Here is a 16,589-nt window from a genome sequence, read left to right as displayed (position 1 = left end):
AATATAATTGATCATTGAAACATAAGTGTGCAGACATTATATTCTGGATATTAGAGTACATCTGTAGTCTTCAGTGAGACTCTTTTCCTTCTCCAATGAGCCTCCATTTCCCCCTCTTCCTAAATCCTTACTTTCCCCCTTAACCTCTCTGCTCTCCCCCTCTTTTACCTCTTCTCCTCCTCCAGCTGATTCAGCAGCTCCACCTTATTTTTGTCCGCGGCCACCACCAGCGTATGCAGATTGTCCATCTTGGCCTCCATCTCCAGGACATACTGCAGAAGAGCAGTTTAACATGTGATGGGGCAATGGGAAACACTCAAGCATTAAAGCCTCTAACAGCTCACTCAGCAGGAGGCAACTGGGAACAGTTCTTATCAAATCAGCATCACATTCTTTCAGATGTCATCTCAAGTGAGTTTGGTGTACTTTGACAACACTAACATCTGAATTACATAAACAGCTGAAAACGCAGTTATAAGATGTTCACTGTTCACAATTTGAGAACAGTCACATGTGAATCACAAACAGTCAAACATGAAATAGTTTAAGATGACGGGGTTTGTGACTGTGTTTGTTTAGACATAGACATGTCATGTCTGTGTTTGAGGTGTCTGATGTCTCTGGTCGTCAGAACGGGCCTCACCTGCTCCTGACCTTCCCTGAGCATTGACAGCTCCTGCTCCACCTCGCCCACGTGGCTGGTAGCCTTGGCGACCTCGGCACGCTCCAAGTCCCTCTCGGCCATGAGTTGCTCAATGTGCTGCTGCTTCTCCTTCAGGGCCTCCTGCACTGCCGTCGTGCCAGAGATCTTACGCGAGTACCGCGACGACGTCTCGGTCAGCTACAGGAGATGGGGAAGGGACAAAAGAGAAAAAGGAATCAACCTAGGACAATAACAGTAATGTTTAGTAATTATGAATCAAATGAATGCAACCAATGTACCTACATTTAATTCAACTATTCTGTGCGGGGTTTAAGTAACCATGGTTTCTATTCTTTGCATGTTAGTGCAGACTGTGCTATTTAACACAAAGTTAAAGCATTACAGTTAATCCATAAGAAACATATTTCAGACCAGTGGGGTCTTATTGTAAGCTTCAAACAGCTGGAGGGGAGATAGAACAAAGCTACCATTTTAACTAGGGGTCTGATCTTGGATTACCAGGAAAAGTTAGCTTTGTGTGCTTGTATGCAAGTATATCCCAGAAAACTTGTTCGGGGGGATTAGTCACATGAAGCTGATGGTTTGTGTGTGTTTGTCTCAGTGTTTCTGTGTCTGATTTAAAAGGCTGCAATAAGCTAAGTATTAGTGAAAGGCAAGAAATCAGTACAAAGTACTAAGGACCACATGGAGTGTGGCTATGTGTAGGTTGGTTGACTACATGTAGTTGCATAATGCTTGGCACTGTGCATCCATTGTATAGCATCTTTGTGTGTGAGTGTGTGAGTGTGTGAGTGTGTGTATCAATTGTGGATGAATCTGGATTCATCGCTCACCAGGCCGGTGCGGCTTGGCTTGCCGCTGACTGACGAGGCCACGGAGCTCATGGAGCTGATGGAGGAGGCGCTGGGACTCCGCTTCAGGCCAGAGGGCGTGGTAACCACCTTCCGCGCCGCCGTGGTCTTGGCCTTGGCCGGCGTGGTGGACGGGAAACCGATGCGCGTCACCTTGTGCACAGGCGCAAACAGCCCGTACCTGGGCTGGCACTGGAAGTACCTGGAATTAAAAGGGGACGGCCATCACCTTCTACACACCACTTACTCACGAAATTGATTTCTGACTTTTCCCCAACGTAGATCACTATTTTGCCCAGCTTGTGAGCATATATCAAGCCAACCAACGTACACGCACCCAAATATATGTATCTGTATGCATTCATCATAGAGAAAATAATCAAAGGTAGGAAAAAAGAAAAAGGTGTAAGACAGTGAATCCAGCTCCCCAGCAGCTACACACTGCAGCTATTAAAGTAGCAAGAGGGTCTTTGGCACAGTTGCCATGGTTACCAACATTTTGGTGTGAAACTGTGTATTGAGAGGATGCCAGAGGATGTCATGTAGGTCATCTGCTATCCCTTTAAGGAAATCTGCATTGTTGACTAGAATATGCTCTTTTGCTAATCTAAATCATGGCGGAAGGTTTTAGTCACTTTGAGCAACGCATCGCTTTGCTATTCCACAAACAGATAACATCAGTGACGATGCAAATTACTAAAATGGCTTAGATTTACAGATGCAGTTTACCAAACAGCAAAATTGTAGCTCTTCAACTTGGGGAAAAAAGTAATCCAAGAACATTGATGAAAGTAACACAGTTCTGCCAACCTGGATGTTTTCTGTTCTGTTCTCATCCGTTACTCATCATCTCCCATTGGCCTGTGAGAGTGCTGACGGTGCGTGTGGATCCTATAGTTTACCTGGTTCCAGCCACAGCTCCATCGTTCTTCCCCAGGGGCTCGTCCAGCTCCACCCCACACCACTCGCCCTTGGCAAAGTCTGTCTCGCCCAGGAAGCGCACCACCCCTGCTTTGGTCCCTCCCACCTGAGGACAAAGTGCAGACATGACATAAATGCAGAGATATGATGATCTAACCCTTATGGCTTCCTTCAGAAAGTACTTGCATGTTAAAATGAAAGTAGAGCTGAAAGTTGCCATGGCAACGGGTTCAATGTCTAGGGAGAGGAAATGACAACAAAGTACCTGGCATTACTTCCGCAAAACCCTTTCTCTATTTTGTATAAACACACCATTTCAATTTCATACGTAATTAAATACTTGACATTTGTGATTGTTCAACAGTCAGTAGTTTAAAACGGGAACTGTTTAGAATGAGAGGAAGCTGCGACTGGAACTCTTTTTTTTTTGTAACAGTGGGTATAAAACAATAAAAGCAGGCCATAAACGTGTCAGCACTCCAGTCTCCCCTGGGACAGGAAATCCCCAAACTTCCCTCACACCAACACTCTTCCTGTACATACGACAGGGGCTTCTGCTTACGCAACTACCTCAGGGCTGGCCTTACACTCTCTCGCTCGTTTTGTATATGTGTGTGTAAGAGTGTGTGTGTGTGTGTGTGTGTGTGTGTGTGTAATAGTGTGTGTATGTGTGTGTGTGTAATAGTGTGTGTGGTTGTGTGAGTGTATGAATCTTGTGACTGTGAGGTCAGTCTGTATTTACAGCCCAGAACGGGGCCGGAGGGTGTGTGTGTGTGTGTGTGTGTGTGTGTGTAGAGTGGGGTGTGTCTTGTTGCTCTCAGCCTGCTGGGCACATTAAGGGGGAGAGAGCAAGCAGCATGCCACACACAGCTGGGAAATCTCCATTGTATCAGCTTCCCATTTCACCTGAGCCCTCATCCTGGATGAGCTAACCAGCCCTAAACAGGAGCTGCATCCCCTAAACCCAAGATGCAAGGCAGACTGAGGTGTCAACAAGGGATAAATGACTTCATCAGTCCAATGTGTGAACTTAATGAGGAGGGAACAGACGTCTCTCGTTAACACTGGATTACAGATGACGGGAGAGGAGCAGTTGACTGGGCTTTTAAACAATATACGGAGCAGATATCTGCCAAAGTTACCTCACAAAAGCCTCTTGTTCTTTTTCCACGATCCAGCAGACATCTGGAGCACACACATGGTTTTGAAAGCAGCGTGTGTTTAACACAACTACCCCCTCACTTCTGCACTCTTAAACAGACTTTCAGCTGTGCCATTTAGGACCAAAACTCTGCTGTGACAGAGGGCTTCTGTATACACCACTTAGATTTTGACAGGGATTTATCTAAGGCAATATAAAATGGCAATTAGCATATGCTTTTGCTATATTTGATCTTAAAATATGATTATCAACCTTTGGGGCCCAGGAAAAACTAGTTGTTCTTGGTATAAGTGGCAATTTATTCTACAGCCTAAGAGGAGGATGTTTTAAAAGGGTTTATGATGTTTTCAGCTCAACTTGGTTACACATTATTAACAGCATGAGTGACTCACCAACACACGGTCTCCCATTTTGAGCTCACGTTCGCCCTTCTTCACCGAGCCCGTGTCCGACAGGTTGGACACCGACTCGCTGTTGGTGCGCGTCAGGTTGGAGGGCGTCATCGACCCTCCTGCGGCGTAGGCTCCTGTTGGGGACTTCTTGGCCACCGGGGTGGCAATGGAGGATCCGGTCTGTGATGGAGTTGGTGATGAGGCCCGGGACGGCGGGGCGGTCTGGGTACCGTTGGCCTCGCCCTCGGTGCTCGACAGCTTGGAGGGCCGCGTGAAGATGCCGCGCTGAGCATCACACTGGAAGTAGCGCACGCCTGCCACCGAGCCGTCGTTCTTACCTATGGGCTCGTCCAGCACGATGCCAGCCCACTGGCCTGGTGCAAACTGCGTCTCGCCCAGGAACCGCACCACGCCCGGCTTGTTTCCGTTCACCCACACGCTGTCACCAACCTGGAACACTTCCCCACCATCGGCCGCATCCTGCGCCTCCGATGCCGCGGCAGGTTTGGCAGCTGCTGTGACAGAGAGAGGAAGAAATGATTTCACTGGACAAGTTGATTTACACTACAGAATGACAGGCGATGGAGGGCAGTTTTTAAAAAACTGCATAGCTGATGAAGACCATCTCTAATTATTGAAATATATTTTTTTATGGGTGCATTTTTTTCTTTTCTCATACAAAAGAAGCATGTTCTGATATTTTGAATAGAAAAATGGAAAAACAGTTCACTGAGGTATTTGCCAAGTGCTCGGGGGAGTACACCTCTGCATGTTTCTAGGAACACAGCTGTCAGATCTCACTTGTTCATTAATGAGTGGATTTTCCACAACGCAGCTGCAGAGTATTTACACAGTATTACTCTCATATATGAAATGGCAAACACAATATGAAGATGGGATGTAGCAAATACTCTCACTCAAGGGCCATGCACAAGCTATTTAACCTTCTTGACCCCGTTTCCTAATTACTGGCGGAACTGTGCCACTAATTACGCCCACGGTGACTGCTGTGAAGTTGCATAAGGCTAATTATGACTAACTCTGCATGACCGTTCCTCATGTTGAAGCACAGCAATGTTGTCTGGCATCACTTTTCACTTAATTTGTGGTGGTTTCACAACACGAGTTTGTGCTCATCATGAAGCTGATCATCTACTTATTGTTTATATAACCCACTACAGAAGTGAGCTGCAGGGAGACACAAATACTGTAGCGGTGGCATTTCATTTCACAGACCAGTCAGATGAGACAGAGACCTGATTATTGTTCCACACACACACAAACACACACACACGGACACACACACAGACACACACACACACACACACACACACACTCCCTCTGTGTGATGTGAGTCTGAGTGGGCTATGAGAGACAGGAAACATAGGTGGTCAGCCCTCACCTGTGGTGGCGGAGGTCTTAGCTGTCCCGCCGGCAGGCGGCCTGCCAATCTTGCTGGGGGCCTTGAGGCTTGGGGCCTTGAGGCCGCTGGGCTTGCTCATGGCTGTGCTGTGTGTGTCTCAGTAGCGCTCCGGCAGCGTCTACCACTCATTGACTCAACTCTACCACGACCGCTGGGTCTTCTGCAGGGCTTCTCACAGGCACAGGCTGTGTTCACCAACAAAAATAAAAAAATGGAAAATAAAAAGGAAGGAAAGGGGGGGAGAAAAAAAGTACTCCTTGAACCGATATTCTGTTAGGAGCAGAAGAAAGACATAAAGACAGTGTGAGAGACTTATTTTTAACATTTCCATATTTAATTTGTGTTTTCCTAGCAAGTCAACCAGAAGGTTACAATGACGTGATGCGCTTTCTAAATGCTCAGTGCAGAGGTCTGGGTGAGAAAAAAAAACGTCTGTGGATGTCTTCCTTTCCAAAACTGATAGAAAACATATCTGGATACGTGTTGACCACAGACCAAACCACAAGCTACATTAGGATGTCAGCACTCTCAGATAAGGGGGGAAAAGCTGTGATATGGCAGTGATGCTGAGTGATGCTGATGTTCCATGACTTAAAAGATTTTAGTCTGAATTAAGTGAGTTTTTCTCTCCACTGCCATTCTCCTGCTACTGCTGAGCCCAGAACAATAAGATCGGTTGTAAATGGACCCAAGCCTGCTTGGGGTCTGTCTCCTAGTTCTAGATAGACTGCTAACAGTGACAATAGCAACATACAAACCACACAAAGAGTGTCTGTTGCTAAATGTGCCACCTATTGTTCCTATGTACTGGGAGCATGTGAATGAATGTAAGGAAGAAAAGACAGGAGAGCATGGAAGACCCAGACATATAAAGAGATGTTGTTCACTGGCTGGCTAAACTACAACAAGACACAAATAGTCATGGCTTATCTCATCCCATATAAAAAAAAACAGCCTTGATTTAATTTACTGACTGGAACAACACAAACCTCCATGCAGAGGAAAACAACTTCAAGTTAAAAAGGCAAACAGACGCCAAGTCATACGAAGGAGGCTTCTTGTATCAAAACATGGGTGTGAATTCAAACATTCTCAAAAGTGGCTTTAAGGGCAATTGGGCCCAAAACATGCAAGTACTCATCCCCTGGTATTTGCAGACGCGATTTTATTGGGAAGCTTCTAGACTAGAGCATGACAATTTAACCCATTAAGACAGGGTGCATCTGAGTGAGAGGAGCAAAGTACTAAATTTACTTTGAGGGCGAGAAAAATGATTTAGAAGATTTCAAAATCCACTTCAAACCCAGATTATGATGTTACTGCTGACCCGTTAGTCAAGGCTCAGTGGATGAGAGACACGTTTGAGGAGGAGGGGGACTTCTGCAAATGTGTCAGGTTTCAAGATGACTGGAAAACGGAGAACTATCATAGTGAGTATCCCCGCAAGCCGGGGGTAAAGACTGACCTGCCTTACGATGCAACGCCATAACAGGTGTTTTCCAACATGTTTCTATTTGCTACAGAGGCTGAGAAGTACAGATTTTAGTGAACGGGCTGCCATTTTCAGAGGTTTTCAGAGAACCCTCTGGAAGTTGTTTTAGAATGTTTTAGAATGCTTTTTAATGCCTTATGCCAGGTGACAATGGGTGAATGGTTAAAAAATGCTGCCAAACCAGTCTGCTTGCTGAGCCTTTAATTTTTAATTTAACCAGTCAACCTTTATACTTCCATGCAATTAAGCAACTTTAAACAGAGATCTATAATTTCCATCTCTTCACTCGCCTAGCAAGTTTCTCTCTCTCCCATCTCCTACTTCAAAACAATCTACCCCAGCTATACAAGTTTTGGCATGCAACCATCTTTTTAGATAAGCAGCAACACACAAAACTGCTAAGGCCATAGATTTTGACACAAGCAGCAGGCTTTGTGAAGTCACACAAAACCCTAAAAGACTATGAGGTTAAAGGGGGGGCCTGTCAGCCTCTGAGATTCATGTGACTTCAAAGCCTGATTTCTGGCCTGATGAAGATGAAAACAGAGAGTCCAGTGGATTTGGAACGCTAAGCCTTAGGAGAGGGTTACACATGGTATGTAGGTCTGTGCAAAAATTGCATGTGAAGAACTAGGGGGAAAAAAAGATAATAAGCATGTTAAAAACCCTCCTTTTCTTAAGCCAATAAACTCTTATATGATGTGCTCTGGCAGTGGGGGCCCCAATGAGAACTCTGGATTTCTCCTTGAGTGTTGGCAGACAGATTAGACATTTTAACCACCTCAAGTGACATTTAGCCACTTTGTGACAGGAAGCAGTTCACTGAGGACTTGGCCCTGGTTTCCCCGGTATCCCCTTAGCATGAGAACTCAGGTCTCAACCTTATTTTAGAGCCCCTAGTGCTTATCTGATATGGTGGCCATTTCAGTGGACATATTTGTTTTGCAACTGGGATCAAATTACTTGGCTTCCCAGCATTTCCCAAGTGTAGCGTGTGGTTCCCTTGCTCTCCCCTTGCATGACGTCTAGTGCGGTCCTACATTTGACCCTTCCCCACATCTACATGACTGCCTATCAAATCATCTACTGTCCTCTAATCTAGGAGTAGATCGAATGAGTCACGAGCCAGTGGCCTATGAAGTGTGACCCACTGGGCTGAGTTCATCACAGGCGTCTTGCTCTGGGAGCCTTCATCTTTTCATTCACTGGCCCCATTTCTCTCATTCAGTAACTACAGTGTTGGGTGGGTGAGCCTGGAGGGTGAGTAGTAAGGAGGAAGGGTGCTGCATGGCCAAAAGAGAGAGAGTTGGCCTGTCAGTGACTGAGGCTCCTGGCCTTTCTCTTCTAGGCCCTCAGTGGCTGCCACGGGTGTTTAGGACACAGACAAACAAACACAAAAACAAACAAACAATAAGCAGCGTTGCCGTGGCACCACTAGAGCTGACGCCTCTGCTCTATTTTCAGGAGGCCTGCACGGGTGCCCACCGTCTGGGGATGAAGTCTGCCGAGTTTAATAATAGCTTCCCCACTCATGTCCCAGAGAGAGCAAACAGTGAGCTCAGGCTTTACACAGAACCGCTCGCACACTGATCTACCCTTTAATCATGGAGGCGAATGGAAGGGGATCAGTTACATCCTTATCAATCAGGATCATAGGAACAGGTGGAACAGTAAGGTCAATCATTGTTTGTAATCATAACAGGCAGCACACAAGCAAAGCAGTCTGCAGTGAACCCAAGATGAAAATACAATGCAGTCATGAGACTACTCGGAACACTTGCAGAAATACCACTAGGTCTTCTCACAAAAATAAACACGTTGTAAAAGTAGCAATGCTCTTGCTTCAAACTGCATGGCATTTTTTGACTCGATATTGGTGAGCTTATTACATAATCCATTCCGAGTTCCGTTCCAGGAATAACAACATTAGCCAGTGGGTGACGAGTCTTGTCTGTGGACGCTTTGGCCAGAGGCGAATCAGGGCCATGCATGCTAGCAGAGCACGAAGTAACTGAATTCAACGCCAATGAAGCCAGAAGCAGCCATGAGTTCCTTGTAAACAAGATACATCAGACATGCCGTCGACGAAGATACACGCACCCTTCTGATTTAATTTCTCACAGACCTCGTGATCTCCAGGGCAACAAGCACTGGCACAGCAGGGAGGCCCACATCGGGCAGAGGAAAGGAAGCAGATCAATGCTACAACCCCTACATGCCACACATTCCATGGCTACCTTCGAAGAGGGGCTAACTCAAACAAACCCACACCTGAAGTAAACCCTTGTGGGCTCATGGAACACACACACACACACGGCAGTAGGAAGGGTATGTCTGAAGAGGCCAGGATCTTTGACCCACTTTTCCCAATAAAGCCCTCTCGTGTTATTCCACTCCGCTGTGTCTTTTCACGGAGTGCAAACGGAAAAGGCCCCATAGAACGAGGGAGGATCGCTCATGCAAACCAGGCCTCGGAGAACAATAGGTACCAATGATGATGACTGATCCCACTCCAGCACACCACACACACACACAGGGACACGCAAGAACTCCTGCAGCCAGAGGCAAGATCCCTCCACTGTACACACCAGCTCTTTGATCTCTCTGATGACAACAGGAATGCCACATTCACATGGGATGGAAAAGAAATTTTAGCGACTCTGTAATTCCGGTCATTGTGTTTTTTCATTATTAGTAGTATTATTATGTATCTCTCTGATGTATTTGTTATGTATTATTATTAATACATTATTTTAATGTCTCTTTGATCTGAACTGGATTTGAGAAATGTTTTAGAAATAAGGACTATTACGTTATATTTACAGACATTCTTTGTGAAATATTTCTGATATGTTTGCCGAAGCCCATGTAATATCAGAGTATGTTGGAGTCTCAATTTCATGTACCTCACCACCAACTCATTTCTGATTGGCTATGAGCGTGTTCAGCTTTCTAGCATGCTTGAGAGGTGAGGTTGGGACCGAAAGAACCGGACACCTCGTGACGTGCTCTGCAGCATTGCTACAGGCTTAGCACTTCCAGGCTTTGAGAGCAAGGTGATTTCTGGTATCAGATTGCCACAATCTCTGTAGCCACAGCTGTCTACTCATATCCCTCAAACTAAGGACCCAAGCACATCAGACCACTCGCAAAGCCGCACAGCAGAGAGGAGAGAGACACAATTTGACCCCATAACTGAATAACTGCTACTGTTTGACATAAATCAGTTAAATAAATCAAGAATCTGGACTGAGAGACCTATTCAATTCTACTCCCCTCTGAAATGTGGACATAGCCTAAGGATCAGATCTCAGATCTTGTAGAAGGGGAACTCTTCCATTCAGCGCACACATTTCTTTTTCCACGCTCTCTCCGTCAGGGTGACCAATAGTCTACCTGCACTTGCCTGACCTTAGACTGTAGTCAGCTGAAAATTCCTGGCTCTCCCTGACTATGACAGCCATCTGCCTTCCTCACCAAAACAGTCTCTCACCCACCACATATCACATTTTGCTTCAGGCTAATTAATCACTTTTGCAGCCTGGCTTTCTTTGAGGCCTTTCAGAGCAGCTAATATTCCTGCTCAGGGCAGTTCTTCCTTAATCTTCATTTCACTTCTATGTGTAATCATCAGCCTCTGCCAAACAGTGTCATATTAGGAGGTCTGTTAATGTTGAGAGAAAGAAAACATTGCTAAGGTCTTGGCTGATAGTAGTGTAGGCTATATTGACAATAAAATGGCAGTAACTTGCCTTGAGGACCAAAGAAATTCTCTGAGACTGATAAAAAGGAAAAGAAGGACCTACCACATCTCCCAACTCCATAAAAAGAGAAAGAAAGGACCAACACAGGTTCATCTTAGCATCAATTCAATATGTCTCAGAGGGTATTAAACCAAGTCAGGTCATGTGGGGGTCAAATCTCACAGGAAATGTTGGTGCCAGACAGATTCTAGCATTACAGTCATTGCCATTACACTTACTGAAAGCCTGTAATATTCCTCGCACTCACTGTCCCCATCATTCGGTGTCATAATCTGCTGTACCTTCAAACGTGGTCAGGTACTGACACTTGAACTTGCGAGGAATTCTGGGGAGGAAGTATCCTGATGATTGAGAATCTCGTATCTCCCCTGCTGGTCTTGCAGCTCAGTGGAAGAAAAGCCTTTCTACTCCTTGTGAAGTTTGCCAGCCACTGTCCACTGTGCAAGCACAGAGAGGAAGCAGAACATTCTGGTTTAAAAAGGGAAATCCTCCTTCCATGTTCAACATCTTTTAGCCTATGCTTATCCCCAGAATATCTGGCTTAGCCGCGCACACACACACACACACACACACACACACACACACACACACACACACACACACACACACACACACACACACACACACACACACACAAACACACAAACTGCTGAGATGCAAGAGTCACTAAAAGAGGAGCAGGGGACTAAACCTCTCAATCATCAGTCAGACATGAGTAAGATCTGCCAGTACCAGCTCCTGTGCATCACAGCAGAGGTCACGCAATAACAAAGGGATTCAAAGCACAGCAGCTCCTGGGAAAAATCTCCATACCCTGTCATTTAAGGTGCTGTTCAACAAGAGTTGGCTCAGTGTTTGAGCTTAGGCCTAGTTTTAATCAATGACGTTACAGCAGTGTTCATTATGTCTCCTACAGAAGCTATGTTTTATGGAGAAAGTCAGTAGTGACAGAGTTACTGATTACATCACATGTTGTAAGTGATTTAGCAAATATGTCAGCTGTAAACAAATCCTGAGCAAGAAGAAATGCTTACTGAATGTGAAGGTCAGTGCAGCCTTGGACAAATTCAGGGCTACGGGTGCCATTAGTCAGCCCACATTTCAAAACAAGGACAAGCGAGTCCCTCTCATACGGAGCGAAGGCTAAGGTGAAAAGGTCTCCAGGATTGACCAGGGGGACATCAGCCCAGCACAACTCAGCAGGGGAAAAGCTGATTAACGTACAGTAAATTGGTGCTCCGACACACACACATACAAACACACACACACAAACACACAGAGACCAGTGGTCAGCAAAACTTACATAACACCTCTTTTGCAAATTAAACTTGGATCAATTTGCAATTTTTTAAACAGAAAAACCCTAGTCTCAACTACAGAGACTTACACAGCATTGGACTGTTTCTGAGGCTCAGACCAGTTATCAGATGAATCTTAATCTAGGGCAACAGCACATGGGAAGTAGAAAAGAAGGGGGAAAAGAGCTTGCACAGTTCGCGTCAGCAGTGTGGTGAAGTGGTGAAAAGTGACAGCCAAAACTGCTGTGTGTAGATTACCACTGAATCTGCTGACACTTACTGTTTGTCAAACGTCCTTTCCTTCTCTGTTAGTTGGACATTAGATCCACCAACGATGAGGACAGTTAAGGATAAGCACTTCCTACGTAATGTGTTTATGAATTTTCACTCGTTTGGGAGTGAAACTCTCAAAATGACATATTTTTCCACCTTGGCACCAGCACGACATCAACTTACAGATACTGAAGCGTAACTTCATCAGAAAATAACTTCATATTTCTGCTGAAGTGTTTCACAGACAAGCCAAAAGGTGTGAATTGCTGGTTAGAACCCTGGCAGGCCAAGGTTTGTAAATAAGATGTGTCTGTACCCAGTAGCAGAGCGAGAGGAGGCCGGAGTGGTGCCAAAGCCTTTGGGAACAAGCACCTCTGAGGCCTGGTGCTATTAGTCACACCACAGGAACCTACGGTTACTGGGAACGAGCCCGGCGCTTGCCTTCCCTCTGGGAAATGATTTAACAGAGCCAGCTGGTGCAGCCTTCAATACAGAGCCGAGGGAGCTAGCAGGCTAGTTGCTGACTGCTAATAGAATGGCAGGTCAAAGAGCACCAGAAAAAGGTCATTCTTCCCTGCCTCACAATGGCATACTTTACCCCAGCGGGACATGCAAAGACACAAAGACTTTAACAGCACAATAGCAGCCGACTAAAAAAAAAAAACACTCCACAATTCCACAATAAACTCGTTACAAAATAATCATTTTCAAATCTACTTTCTTTTTTTAGTATTTTGTTGACACAGATGCAGTGTACTGACTTTTTCTGACTGTCACTTGTTAAAAATAGACCAAAGGGTTTCTCTTCAAGCCTGTCATATTAAAAACACTGACAAAAAGACATTTGTTCTGGAAACAGAACATCTTTTATGCTAACTCACAATTGGTAACACGTCAAAAAGTACAAAGTGTGCATGCAGATCTATAGAACAGATATTAAAATGATGCATGAGGTACTTTACAGAGATTCTGTTTCTAGATCACACCATATTTCTCTGCCTCAAGCTTTATGGCCTGGATAATGTGGGCTATTAAGCAGGGCTACACTGTAATTCTGTGTAAGACTGCTTTTAAAAACAGGCACATCACATAATATTCTAACAAACATTAATCTCGTTGGCCTTGAGTTAAACCACTATTTTATCATCACTGCAATCTGGCTCTATTCGCAATTAGCAGCTGATCAAGAACAGAGGCAGATGCTTCTCTGCTGAAATGGGGGGAGATATAACAACTGTTCAGAGGGCCAAACAGCTCATTTGGAGATTAAGCCTGAGTGTGTGTCCGTGTATCAGACAAACAGCTGTAGACTATCTGGAAGTGGGAGCACAACAATCAAAGGACCATTCTTCAGGGACAGAATGCACCCTAGTCAACTTCACTGACAGCTAAAATAGTCTGAAAAGAACAACAAATGACACTGGGTAACTTGAGAAGATGGCACAGTAACCCACTCCTCAGTAGTAGCAGCTCATTTAGCGTAGACAGAGAAGGCTTCCCTGAATTATTCAATGGTGACCAACACACAAAAGCCCGGCAGCAACATCCAGTACATTCCACTCCAGCCCTACATTCCAGCACTGTTGCGCCAACAGCGTGACGTGAGAACAACATGGATGTGACGTGATGTAATAAGGACGCACTCCTATACCGAACAGTGCGATAGTGCAAGACTGCTTCTATGCATTTGTTTAATTTCACTGGATGTAATGGACAGACATGACAGACACAAGCAAGTGTTTACATGTAAGCGTGTTCGTGTTGACAGGTATACTATGACGTTTGAAATGAAGGGGCGAGGCAAATGGGTTAGTGCCATCAGACATGACCTATCAACTGGCAAAGCTCTAACAAGGAAGACTGCTGCAAACACAAGTACACACAGTCACCTGGCTCCCCACACAGTGAAACCACCCTTGGGTTATTATGATATATGAAATCTGTGAAATTATGTGTCTGATTCCTGGTGGGGGGAAGAAAGGTAGGCAAAAGGGCATTCTGCCCTTTGAGTCAAAACTGTCACAGAAGGCTGGGAAGAAAAGTGTGTGGGGGGGAAGTAGGCATCTTCCCAATTCAGTATGTGAACCCAGAAATCCACAGTTCCTCACTGTAACAATACATATCTGTTTGAAAGACCAAGTGAAGCACATATGTCACAGTAAAGTGTGAGGAATATTTAATTACTCAGACTTACTCTGGCGAGCTGACTGGCTTACTCACTCACTTTCTCATGCGTAGAGAAACGCAAAAAGGGAGGACATAAATACCAGACAGGGTAAACCATGCTGTAGTCATATACTGGCACATGAATGTCATCCTGCTCCATGTCATTTTCTGTTGACTCACTCTGGATTTGGCATGCCCTTACCTTGGACTCACAGCATTTCCTCTTACTCTCATTCCAAACTAATCACTGCAGAAGCTGAGCTGACAAGTAGGACATAACTAATACTGAGCGAAGTAAATGTTATCTCTAATCCCTTTGAATAACCATGTTTGTTATTGTCAAACTTTAAGGTTGGGGATGTTATTTCCTAGGTACTTTAGTTCTGTCAAGGGTCCATACATTGACTGACAAATTTCAAGGCCATGCAAGCTAATTTCAATCCTACAGGTCAGGTGCAAACAACACATTCATGTCCAAAGCAGGTTAAGACGCTAAAGCCATTGAAGCTGTTTGGCATGAAGTCAGTTATGCTAGGTCGATAGCTACCTTCCCGTAGCTGGTTAGCGACCTAAGTTACTCATTTCAACGTAAAAACAAGGAATGACAACAAAGCCAGTTTCAACCCAAACAAAAAGTGTTAAAGTAGTCTACTTACACACAGGAACTTTTGCCTCCCGTAAAAGGAAAACAAGAAGCTATTCAGCATCCACAATTTGTTTTAAACATATGGCGCAATGCCGTTGGTGAGGTGGCACATCTGGATGTCATTCTATACTATCGTAAGCCTTGGTAAAAAAAAAAAATGAGCTAGGATAGCTTAGCTACTGTTAACTTTTAGGTTCGCTTAACTAAATACATTTATGTCGCCATCTCAAATTACTACGTTAGGTTACCTTTAGTGTTTTGGACGTTATGACCGCTTTTACCCATGTTTCCTATTCATAGTATGCAAACTTGCAAGTAACTACTATATATAAAGTCTACATACGATCACAGCGCAACATCTGAATATCTGTATAACAACGATTCATAAAAATCGACGTTAATTAATCCACACCCATTGACTACCGTTAGCGCAGCAACATGATGTTATGTCGGTGGTGTATCATCTCAAAAGCCGTTTACCAGGTGTCTGAAAGAAAGTAACATTGACTTACTAGCCTAGGTAAAGTCCACTCCAAGCTAGCTTTGTCGCATGTCAAACAAGTTACGATAACGTTCACGTTGCATCTGCACAAATCAGATTATCAGATTTCAAAATGTCTTTATCCCCACTGGGTAACATTAGGTGAAAGTATGCGAATGTCAGTTTCCATCATCTCTAACGGTAACTTACAAGAATCAGAGTATCACCCTGAAGTCCTTTTCGAAAACAAGAGAGGGAATTCCACAGGTCTGAAGTGACGAGGTTCCGCAATGTCAGGACTGGCAGTCTGAGCTAACCTCGCCGCCTAACCTAAAACTAGCTGGGTAGCTAGCGGTAACGTTCACGTTAATTAGCTTACTGAGAAACAAGTTTGGCGGTGCGAGTCACCTTGGGGGAACAAGTCAAAGGACAGGAAAACAACGCTATGTGTATACTTGGTTAAGGCGCCAATTCACAAAAGTAAAACGATTCTATATAAGGACAGTGGATAAGGCCCTATGCAGTGAACCTTTTGCGGCAGAGGAAATTGTGAAGACCAACTCAGAGTGTTAGATAGCTCGTCTACGTTATCCTACACCTTCACGGAGCCCCAACTGTCAATTTACTCAAGTGTGATCCTGAGCTTGTCAAAGCTGGAAATTGAATGTAAACGTTGTGTCCCATACCTGTAGATCCTACGGTACACACTCCACGTTGTCTCGCGAAAACTGGGTACAATACCGGTGCAGATCCCTACTTCTTCCTATGCCACTACAGATTGAGCCTGTAACCGGGCGTTCACACGTTCCACTACGAATTGCGCGCTGACGTCACTGATCACATCCTCTCCATTACTTTCGGCAAAGATTTTCAATACGTTTCATAATCTATTTTTTGTCTGTATCTGCAGTTGTGCATTATCAGCCTTCCCGCCTCTGGCCTCTGATAACAGGGTGGGAATTATATAACTGTAGCCTAGAGAGTGGCCACTGGCTTTGTTACAGGTGAAGCAGATTGCAAAGCCTATGGTCAAGATGCTCATGGTAAATGGTGTGT

The 16,589-nt window shown here is 44.8% G+C and overlaps 1 protein-coding gene across 4 annotated transcripts in view; it reads right to left on the bottom strand.

Annotated features, from left to right (window-relative positions):
- The window catches only part of clip1a (CAP-GLY domain containing linker protein 1a), a 39,594-nt gene extending 23,250 nt beyond the window's left edge, over positions 1-16,344 (bottom strand). For 2 of the 4 annotated variants that reach the window (XM_080852409.1, XM_080852412.1), the window contains exons 1-7: positions 16,220-16,344; positions 5,393-5,683; positions 3,991-4,505; positions 2,418-2,542; positions 1,498-1,717; positions 644-841; positions 169-272 (exon numbers count right to left, since the gene is read on the bottom strand). In XM_080852409.1, the coding sequence (XP_080708535.1) occupies positions 169-272; positions 644-841; positions 1,498-1,717; positions 2,418-2,542; positions 3,991-4,505; positions 5,393-5,492 (1,262 nt within the window). In that variant the 5' untranslated portion in view covers positions 5,493-5,683; positions 16,220-16,344. Of the gene's footprint in view, positions 1-168; positions 273-643; positions 842-1,497; positions 1,718-2,417; positions 2,543-3,990; positions 4,506-5,392; positions 5,684-15,743; positions 15,846-16,219 lie in introns of those variants that run through there. The other 2 variants (XM_080852411.1, XM_080852410.1) reach the window with 2 other exon arrangements.
- Between the last annotated feature and the right edge of the window lie 245 nt (positions 16,345-16,589).

This window comes from Sprattus sprattus, assembly GCF_963457725.1.
Source record: "Sprattus sprattus genome assembly, chromosome: 15".
NCBI lineage: Eukaryota > Metazoa > Chordata > Actinopteri > Clupeiformes > Clupeidae > Sprattus > Sprattus sprattus.
This window is presented reverse-complemented; position numbering and strand designations above follow the sequence as displayed.